Genomic DNA, 10,152 nt, shown 5'->3' with positions numbered 1-10,152 from the left:
CTACTGTGTAAATGTCATGATAATAATATGCACCAGCGGTGAAGTAGTATAATTCTTTATAATGTGAACAGAAACTATGTGTTGGCTAGTTGGTTATTGGGCTTTGTGTAAGCCCGGCGGCATCAAACAAGGAGGGCTTGAGTACGAACCTAATCAGCATCCTTTTCCCTCAATTTTTTACCCTACTTTTGTTTCTGAAAAAAAGGTAAGAAAAAACTAACTGGGAAAAACATGGGGAAGTGGGAGGCTAATGGGACGAGAGAGAAAAAATTGGGAACGCGAAAAAAACGGTGGAAAAAAATACTGGCCGAGAGAACGTGCAAGGGCAACGAGGACGAGAGAACATTTTGAATCGAACGCACTCGGGCCTCCTTAGACGGATCGAGCGAGCTGGGCCTCGCTGGCAGGATCGGTTGGTATTTTTACAATCTGTCACACAGTTGACAAATATCACAGTCCATTATGTTATGAATCTGTATGAAGAGTCGATGGTAAGTAATCCAGGGGAGCTGCTCCATGCAAAGAAAGAAATATGTGTGCATTTGATTTTCTGTGTAACTGTTTCAGGATATCAGGAGAATTCAGCTAATGTTCCCAACGTCAGCAATGCGGCTGCAACCTACGCTGAAAACAGGAAGTCAGTCAAAACCAAACAGTTCGATCAAGTCCTTCTGCTCAAATGCATGCATACGGTGCTTTTGTCCTGTTTGATGACGCCGTGATGGTGATCACATGACCTATGTCGAACTTATGGTAAAAATTCATTAACCACGAACTCGTCTTTCTCCCATAATACTACATTTTCAGCCTCTATTTGATAGCCCATGATGGTGCACATGCTTCAGGCCTCACATATAGAATTAGCGGCACAATATATTTTATTATGATGATGAAACAGTACACTATTAATATCTGTTACTGATCAATCAAAAAAATATTATTAGAAAGCTACCATAAGACACATTAATGAGGTCAGACCATGTTAAGGAGATTGGTCTTATAAGCTTGAGCCAACTGCACTCTCTGCTTCAAGACAAGGTATTGATGTCTGTCACAGATGTCTAGATGTCTCTAATGTTCCCTTTCATTCTCAGTCACGTTGTTGCTGAGGTTCGACATGGTTTGCACTTTGCAGTAGCTTGGTTGCACTGTGTCCCTGATTGGAGCCCCTGATAACCTAGAAATATTCTCTTCTGCGTCAGCGATGAACATCATTCCCTTCTGGGTCCAGACAGTTAGTCTGTATTGCCAAACATCTCTTGAACCCTTGCAGACGATTCAACTGGTAGGTCCTCCTCCTCTCCTACACCTGCCACCTTTTTGGCCACAAATGACAGGAAACACTTAGTTTCTGCAAGAATAAGTTGATTGCGATGGCAACTAGGATTATAACATACCTCAGCTTTGGAATTATCAGGGAATTGATCTTTAGCATCCCACGTTACATCAATTTCATCATGGCCTAGCGCCAGAACGTTGGAGAGGGTGGCAATGGCAGATGGTGTTGGAGACAGTGGCGGAGGCAGGGGGGGATCAACAGGGCCCCCGGCCCTCCCCGACATTAGCCACTTCTTTGCATTTTGGGCGTGAACAGTAAACTTTTTGTTATGTTTCGTTAATTGGGCCCCCCTCGAGATCATAAATTTACTATTCCTGCCTCCGCCACTGGTTGGAGAAGGTGGTGGAGATTGTGTTGAAGGTGGAGGTGATGCTGCAGGTTGAACACTATTTGAAGTGGAAGTAAGCAGTGATGGATCTTGTTCACAATTGCTAACATTTTCAATAAAAGTTTCAGTCTCGTTAAGGTCATTTATGATATCCACTATACTTGGCCTTTCGTGCCTATCCGTCTTCATGCAACTGAGTGCAATCTCAGTGCATATTTTCACTTGCCGGCATTGCGCGTCTAGTAGCTTGGGAGAACTCCATGTTTCTTTCAAACTTTTTCTCCAATTTCCTTCTACCTGTGTAATTGAAGTGTAAAGCTAGAATCACAACATACAAATGTACAGTATATCATAACATGGTTCAAAGTAAACATGATCCTTTTGTCCAATCATAGGGATAGCTCCCTTACTTGATCAAGAAACTCTTGATGCTGCATTTCAGCACATTTGGTGTGGCCGCTAGGCCCTGCAATTATCTTGGTCATGACAACACCCAAGCTGAATATGTCAAACTTCTTTGAGACCGTGCCTCCATTTATGTATTCCGGTGGCATGTATCCACTACATACAGCAACATAAATATTAAAGATATATTCATGAAACATGAGTTCATTTGCAGGAGGCATTTACTTACATAGTTCCTGCGCGTAAATTTTGCGTCACCCTGCAGGTTTGTTCTTCGTTGAAGAGCTTGGACAGACCGAAATCGGCAAGTTTTGGGGCCATGTTTTCATCTAGAAGTATATTGCCCAGTTTTAGGTCCAGATGGTAAAATGGTTTTTCCAATCCTTCATGAAGGTATTTTACACCTTCACACGTCCCTTTGATAATTTTGTAACGTGTTTGCCAATCAAGTACATTACATTTATCTGCAAATTTATTATACAAAGAGGTTATCAATGGAATCCAGACATAGATGACATTTTTCTTCACATGCTTAATACGTATGTATGTAATATACATGAACTGGAGCGGCCTCATACCAGAAAGACGGTCGTGAAGGCTCCCCTGAGGCATATACTCAAAGCAAAGGGCTTTATGTATTCTTTCACTAAAAACAAATCTTCCTTCGAAGTCCATAGGTTGATGTTGTGTTTCATAGCAGTAGCCAACTAACCGTACAGTGTTTTGATGCTTTAGCATCATAAGGTTACGAAACTCACGTGTGAATTGTTCATTATCAATTGTTTGCAAGTTAGCATTGAGCAGCTTGACAGCAATCTCTTGTCCGTCATCACGCACACCCTACTCAAAATGTATGAACTATCAGAACACAAGATAGTATGTCAAGCAGAAAATGTAATCAAATATCAGGCTTTGTTTCTCTGTTGCGTGTCACACGTACAAACTTAGTGTCCTGAATCTTACCAGATAAACTTTTCCATATCCGCCTTCACCAAGTAGTCGCTCCTTGGAGAAATTATTTGTGATTTTTTGTAACAATGTCATCGTTAGACTTGTTAGCTCCATGGCTTCACTGGGTGACCTTTCTCCGGTGGTGGTGTGCCTGCTGGTACAAATTAAGCCATTATGCACAACCATCTTAGAACATACTGCAAATTAACAATATACCAATATATACATATTGATATGCAGGTCGGGTCAATCGAGCGAGCGGCACAATATAGTGCATCATGATGACTAAATAACAGCCATAAAATTTGCATCGAGTGAGATACTAGATGTATTAAGCCACGTCCGAACCTGCAATCTAGGTTGCCAGCTTGGGGGGTGTCGCAATAGCCACTGGAGGGAAGAGGGCCGATTGTTGACTTAGGGGCTTCCTCCAGCAGAAGAGCGGCTCCATCTGTGCTGTTAAGCAGTGAGAGTGTACTGCCGGCCGTGTCGACCTGTGTGTATATATGGGCAAGGGCATATTAAGAAGATGAAGATGCCCAGCCGGATGGTACAGATCAAACACCACAGAGTTGTTAGATAGTACTTACCCGAGGTGGATGTGGCTCTACATTGGTTGTACACTGGTTGCTGATACAAGCTGAAATGCTGTTGGTAGAGACTTGTCCTTCATATTCAGAACCACTCCGGCTCGGTCCCTGCATATATGTGCGGTTAAAAGCACTCAGCGGTCAAGCCAAGTATATATGCAAATGTTAGCCAAGCTAAAGAAAGAACTATAGTAGTACTAATTAATCAAGTGAACGTGGAGAGTCGAATTGCTACATCACTTGCTGCATGAGTATAGTTATTATATATTAGTTCAAAATCATCATCTACCAGTGTTTTGTTGCCTTGCCTGAAATGAAGGGGAACATACGTCGGCGTTAGATCTCTTCATGGTGAGGGTTGGAGTGTTGCGGTGGCCTTGACCAAGTAGTCTCTTCGTGGAGAAATTATTTGAGATTTTCTGTAATAAGATCATCGGTAGACTTGTTGGCTCCATGGCTTCATGGTGTGGACTTTCTCTAGTGGTGGTGTGTCCGCTGGTACAAATTAAAGCATCATGCACAACCATCTTAGAACATATAAAATTAACAATATATATGCAGGCCGGGTCAATGGAGCGAGCGCCAGGTGCATAGTATATAGCGCATTGTGATGGCTAAATAACAGCGATAAAATCTAGATCGAGTGGGATAGTGAGATATATTAAGCTAGCTAACCTGCAATCTAGGTAGCCAGCTTGGGGGATTTGGCCATAGGCACCGGAGAGAAGAGGATTGATTGTTGACTTGGTGGCTTCCTCCGACAACTGAGCGGCTCCCTGCGTTGGTAGTTCAAAACAATCAGCGCAAGTATATATATGCAGATGATAGCTAAGCTAAAGAAAGAACTATAGCAGTAGTACTAATCAATCAAGTGAACGTGGACAGTTGAATTGCTACATCACTTGTTGCATTTTGATTATTACCTGAAATGGAATGGAACATACGTCGACACCGTCCCATCTCTTTATAGTGAGGACTGGACTGTTGGGGTGGGCTTGGCTCGCCTGCTTTAGCTCTTCTTCTGCATTGATCACCTCCACGGGACTGCAACCCCAGCAGTCGAGATGGTAGCTGACCCTCTCAAGGAGAGGCATGTTCCCCCGCAGACCAACGTCCGTCCCCACTCTGATTCCGCCAACCTCCAGCTCCTGAATCCTTGGAAGCGCTCCCTCTCCACATATCAGCTCTATGTTGGTGACGTAGAGGTATGCCAGCACCATGAACTCGTGCTTGCCTGCGGTGTACAGCAAACGGTTGCCGTAGCAGTGGATGTGGAGGCAGAGGGAGCGGAGCGACGGCATCTGCCCGAGGATCTGCACATGTTGCACCTCCAGGGTCTCCACCTGCAGCACCAGCTTGGAGAGTTTGGGGACACGCGAGTGGTGGATCCACGGCATCGGCCTGGGTAGGATGATCCCCAAGAGCAGCAGCTGCCGGAGCTGCGAGGATGGCACGCTGCCTTCCCAATCGCGGCCGCCGAGGCGTGCCTTCTCCTCTGCGTCGGACCAGACCTGCAGGACCTGGAGCTTCCTCAGTTTATGCAGGGACACCACCAGCTTCTTCTGCATGCCCTCGTCCACCTCGTCCAAGTGGATCACCAGCGCCCGCATCTCGCTCAGCTTCTGGAGCTCGGCGGCAAAGTCCGGGGACTTGTCCGCCGAGTGCAGCCACAACTCTTCCAGGCATGTCAGCATCCCTACCCGACCCATCATCCTTGTGCCCTTGCCAGCACGCAGGCACCTAAGCTTCCTTAGCTCCTCGACGAACGGTGGCAGCTCTCTGATGCTAGTCGCCGTCACGTCGAGGATCTCTAGTAGCTTGAGGCGTCCTATTCTCCTTGGGAGCTCGGCCATGTGTATGCCGACAAGCCCAACATACTTGAGCACTTTCAATCTCCCGAGCTGCTCCAGATTGGAATCTCTCAAGGATAAATCACATCTCTCCAGATCCATTACACGCAAGTTTTCAAACTCCCGGAGTGGTGGCAAGCTGCTGCCGGGGCATGTGCTGGCATACAATGACAGCACCTCCCTCACTTCCAGCAGTCTACTGTTTTGACTTCGACCCACCATTGCTTCGCCTTCGTGGATGGCTAATCTATGAATGGGTATGGTTCTGGATATGCTCTCCTGCTTCATGCCTAGGCCTAACACTGTGGAGAAATTCTCGCTGCTTGACAGGTCACGGATGACGCGAAGCATCAAAATGTGGACACGGCAACCACCTTGGCTGGGGTCATGAGGGCTCACTGCCCACTGGATCATGCACCTATCCATTAGCTCCTTGAAATAGGTCTCCCCAATCTCAAATGACCCCTCAGGGACAAGGCCTTCTGCAACCCACCTCCATATCAGCATATTCTTCTCGATCCAGTGGTCTTCTGGGAACAGGCTTAGGTACAAAAAGCATCTCTTGATATTATAGGGTAAAGCATAATAGCTATAGGACAACACCTTCCTTATGTGCTGGAAAGCCCCATCCTCCTTGTGCTCATCAAAACCAATAGAATCATACACCCCATGCCACTCTTTGCTTTGATGTTCTGCAAGCAACACACCTATCATAGTGATAGCTATTGGCACACCACCACATTTACACAAAACTTGATCTGACAGTGTATCAAATTCTGCATCATGGCTTTTAACTTGAGCTTTGGTTCGGAGCAACTCTTTCGAGTCGGCAGGGGAAAGTGGTTTCATTGTGTACACTGTGACACTAACTCCTTTGACAATATTTCGGTTACGAGTGGTGGTGATGATTTTAATTCCAGCACAACCCTTAAAAACAAGTTCAACAAAGTTCCATGTTTCCTTATCCCATATATCGTCGATGACAATTGAGCACCTAATCACACCAGAAAGGCCAGAATGAATGATCATGACAAAAAAAATCTGCTTCACGAAAACTGAAAATGCAGGGGAGAAGGCAGGAAGGATAGGAATACAGAGATGCAGGTGTTACCAATAACTCAGAACATTGTTTCTTTGTAAAATACTGAAAAAAATAGTTACCAACAGCTCAGTGCATTGTTTCTTTTGTAAAGTACTACTCCCTCCGTTCCTTGATATAAGGTGTATAGATTTTTTAGAAAAAACCCAAAATATAAGGTGTATTGCGTTGCACCACTCGTTTGGATAATTTGTTTAGGGATTTTATTACATTTTCATACATTAGGCAAGCTCCTCTATTTTCTCATGCCAATTAGTCGGGTGTAATCTCGCCCAAAACTTGTGAAATTTTTCCTCCATGTGCGTTCTTTAATTTCCGTGCCAAAAACTATACACCCTATATTTAGGAACGGAGGGAGTACCAAACGTTTATATAAGGGCGTTGCAGCACATACTATACTAGAGATTTTTCCTAATTAACATGGTATTATAATAAGCATCACAATTTGAGAAGTTCATTTGTAATGGATCTATTCGTGTCACTTTTGTATATACAGCAACAAAATACAATCTTAAACTCGTACTAGAAATTAGTACTAGATAGGATTTAATGTCCACATGTAGGTACCACAGTACTGATTATACACTGACAAATAATAGCCCACCTAATTAACATATGAACTTGATAGATGAGATGTAATCTTTAAAATTTATTCACTATTTAATTACATGTAGGAAAGGAAACACACATGCACATGCACATTCATTAATTCATAATTTCTGTATTTATGTATTTTCTATGTACAGATAATTAAGATCATATATACAAACAATTTGTTTCTCTAGTAGTTTATAGTTATGGTAAATGAGGATACTATATGCATACACATAAAAACATGTCATCAGCTCACACCACTAGCAAGCATCTTAGATATATTATCGGAATAACCATGCGTACCTCTTATCCACCAGGAAACTTTGCAGCTGGTTGGTTAGCTGGTGTTGGTCTGGTTCGTGACCATAGATCTCCATGTGAAGTCCGTCGAAGATGTACATCAGAACCCTCTTCATGTCGGCTCTCTGACCGATGGGAACAAAAGCTCCGCAATCAAAATCACCTTTCATCTTGTCGTAGACTGCTCGAGCAAGGGTGGTCTTGCCCATCCCCCCCATCCCGACAATGGAGACATGATCACTCTTGGACAGCTTCTTGGTTAGCTCGGCAATTGCCCCTTCTAGGCCAACATGGTTAGATTCCCTAGTGTCCGTGGCAAACATACGTGTGCTGACTTCCAATGAGGAAGTACTTTCCAGGGCACTCTTACAAGGATAAGGGCCATACCGTTTACTCACCTTCTCCACCTTCTTCATGATTTCTTTGACGTATCTGTCCATCTCTTGCTGAATGTTCACCTTGCTCACGCTAGGAAGGAGGGCGCCCTTGGTTGACTCGATGCGTGCCATGAAGGAGTGGAGGTGTGTCCCGATGGCATGCGACAGCTCCCTGACCTCGCGGGCCCTGAGCTTCACCTGCGACTCGAGCTGATCCGGCGGCACGCTGGAGACATCCTCAAGGAAAGCGTCCATGTTCATAAGCTCGTCATAGAGGTTGGTCAGCTCGTCCTTCATGGTCTTCTCCACGCACCACTCGTTGACGACCAACTTCACAAGAGAGGACATGATGCCGCTCAAAGAAGTTGAGACCACCGCCTCCATGGCCATGCTTGCACGGTGGACTCTCACCCTCTCTTGCTAGCTTACATCTTCTTCTTCCCTCTAGTCTCTACTACCTTTGGGAAGCTCTTGCTTGGGTTGCTTGGATTGGGAGCGTATAGATACTAGCTAGATCCAGGCATAAATAATTTGTTGGTCAGATCTGACCCATGGTGCGTCGCGTGCTGCTACGCAACGTCTAAAAATACAATGACTCGCTGATCTAGGCAGTAGGTGAGTGCAGTTCACGTGCCTCTGCAATTAACCTGATATTTACACCGAGATTCCCGCAACAAAAAAAGGGATTAAGTCCGAGGTAATCAAGGAGCCGTACGTCTTTCCACGCAGGATCATCTTATAAAAACACAGTTTTTGTCGCATTCTCAGATATTTACTCCGAGGTAATTAAGGAGGGTATCCAATGCACTCCTATCCTCCCGTTGGGCTGTGCCAGCAACGGGATGGTTAAAGATAAACGTCAACGGTGATGTTGATAATGCTAATGGCAAGGGAGCCACAGGAATGGTTTCTCGCGATCATGATGGTGCTTTTCTGTCGGCAAGATGTGCCAGCTATGTGGGTGTCACTGACCCTCTTAGCTTGGAGCTCTTGGCGTGCCATGACACCGTGCTGTTTGCAAAGGAGGAGGGGTACCAGTCCATCATCATAGAGACGGACTGTTTGAATGCCAAGAACCCATGGCAAGCAAGGCAAAGTGGATAGATCAATTGGCTACCACATTCTACAGGAGATGCAAGAAGAGATATTAAGTTTCCATGGATTCCAGCTTCATTATGCTAGTCGATCTGTTAATTCTGTTGCACATATGTGCGCCAAGGAGGCTCTAGTGTTAGATGGTATTGTAACTTTTTCAGATGTAATTCCTGGCTTTCCGAGGGGCATTTTGCACTTAGATGGGCTACCGCTAAATGAATAAAATCCGGTGTTTGTAAAAAACCGGACCAGGCGCCGGTTCTGGTTTTCTCTGATCAAACGGCCTGTTTAGTCAGGTTTTCAAAACTATAGGTGACAAACTAGACACATGGTGCCCTATGCTAGCCCCGCCAATGCCCGCGGATGGGCTTTTGCCGACACAATTTTGCTGAGTGCCTGTGTCTACTAGACACTCAGCAAATCATGGACACATGGTGTGCTGCTGTGCTCCCAGTTTTGCCGATTGTCACTGGGACGGCACTCGGCCTTTGCCCAGTGTGCGCAACACTGGGCAAAGCGCCCGGATCCGGTAGTTGAAATACTTCGTTTCTTAGATTGAGGTTTGATAGTAGTGAGAGATGTTTTGGTCTTTGAGACTGTTAGTAGTACTAGTACTTCTGAACTTTAAAGAGATCTCAAAGTACTAGGTATGAACAAGTTGGAACTGTCATGGCAAGGCACTACCAGACTCGCGGTCTATGCCTACGGCCAAGGGCCGTCGGCATAGGTCCTTTGCCATCGGCATAGATCTATGCCTACGGCTGCCGTCGGCATAGACCCGTCGGCATAGATCTGCCACGTGGCAAGCCCTGGTAACTCCTGGGCTTATATATGCCGACGGCTTTGCCGTAGGCATAGTTTTTTTTAATTATTTTTATTTTCCCTGTTTTCTCTTTTTCAATTCATTTGACAGCATTTCAAAGCAGAATAATATGGAATTATGCAGAAATATGACAGTTCATCATCTAAACATACTCAAGTTCATCATCATCATCTAAACATACTCAAGTTCATCATCATCATCTAAAGATCATCACCGGCGGAAGTTCATGAACATAAAAGTAGTGCAAGACATGGAACATCATAAAAGTAGCAACATGAAAGGCATGGCACGGCGACCACATGCATGGAATCACAATCGACATCAAGCAAGACCACCTCCGCCAAAACCACCACCAAGACCACCTCCGCCAAAACCACCACCACCAAGACCACCTCCGCCAA

General features: G+C 45.0%; 1 protein-coding gene across 1 annotated transcript; it reads right to left on the bottom strand.

Annotated features, from left to right (window-relative positions):
• Positions 1 to 830: 830 nt before the first annotated feature.
• Positions 831 to 8,364, bottom strand: LOC125530776 (probable disease resistance protein RF45). The gene is made up of 12 exons (XM_048695178.1): positions 7,460 to 8,364; positions 4,537 to 6,457; positions 4,289 to 4,389; positions 3,922 to 4,108; positions 3,614 to 3,721; positions 3,372 to 3,517; positions 3,036 to 3,177; positions 2,651 to 2,912; positions 2,302 to 2,536; positions 2,078 to 2,228; positions 1,398 to 1,964; positions 831 to 1,316 (listed from the first exon to the last, which is right to left on the bottom strand). Exons 1-12 carry the CDS (start codon positions 8,221 to 8,223, stop codon positions 1,236 to 1,238), a joined length of 4,665 nt encoding a protein of 1,554 aa, XP_048551135.1. The 5' UTR covers positions 8,224 to 8,364; the 3' UTR covers positions 831 to 1,235.
• Between the last annotated feature and the right edge of the window lie 1,788 nt (positions 8,365 to 10,152).

This window comes from Triticum urartu, unplaced genomic scaffold (assembly GCF_003073215.2).
Source record: "Triticum urartu cultivar G1812 unplaced genomic scaffold, Tu2.1 TuUngrouped_contig_6554, whole genome shotgun sequence".
NCBI lineage: Eukaryota > Viridiplantae > Streptophyta > Magnoliopsida > Poales > Poaceae > Triticum > Triticum urartu.
The sequence above is the reverse complement of the archived record's forward strand: the minus strand, read 5'-3'. Positions and strand labels throughout refer to the sequence as shown.

Coding starts and splice junctions, on each gene's coding strand:
- LOC125530776 (XM_048695178.1), bottom strand. CDS start 8,223: ATGGCCATGGAGGCGGTGGTCTCAACTTCTTTGAGCGGCATCATGTCC. Junction 2,913..3,035: donor GATATGGAAAAGTTTATCTG/GTAAGATTCAGG, acceptor CATTTTGAGTAG/GGTGTGCGTGATGACGGACA. Junction 2,229..2,301: donor AATTTACGCGCAGGAACTAT/GTAAGTAAATGC, acceptor TGCTGTATGTAG/TGGATACATGCCACCGGAAT.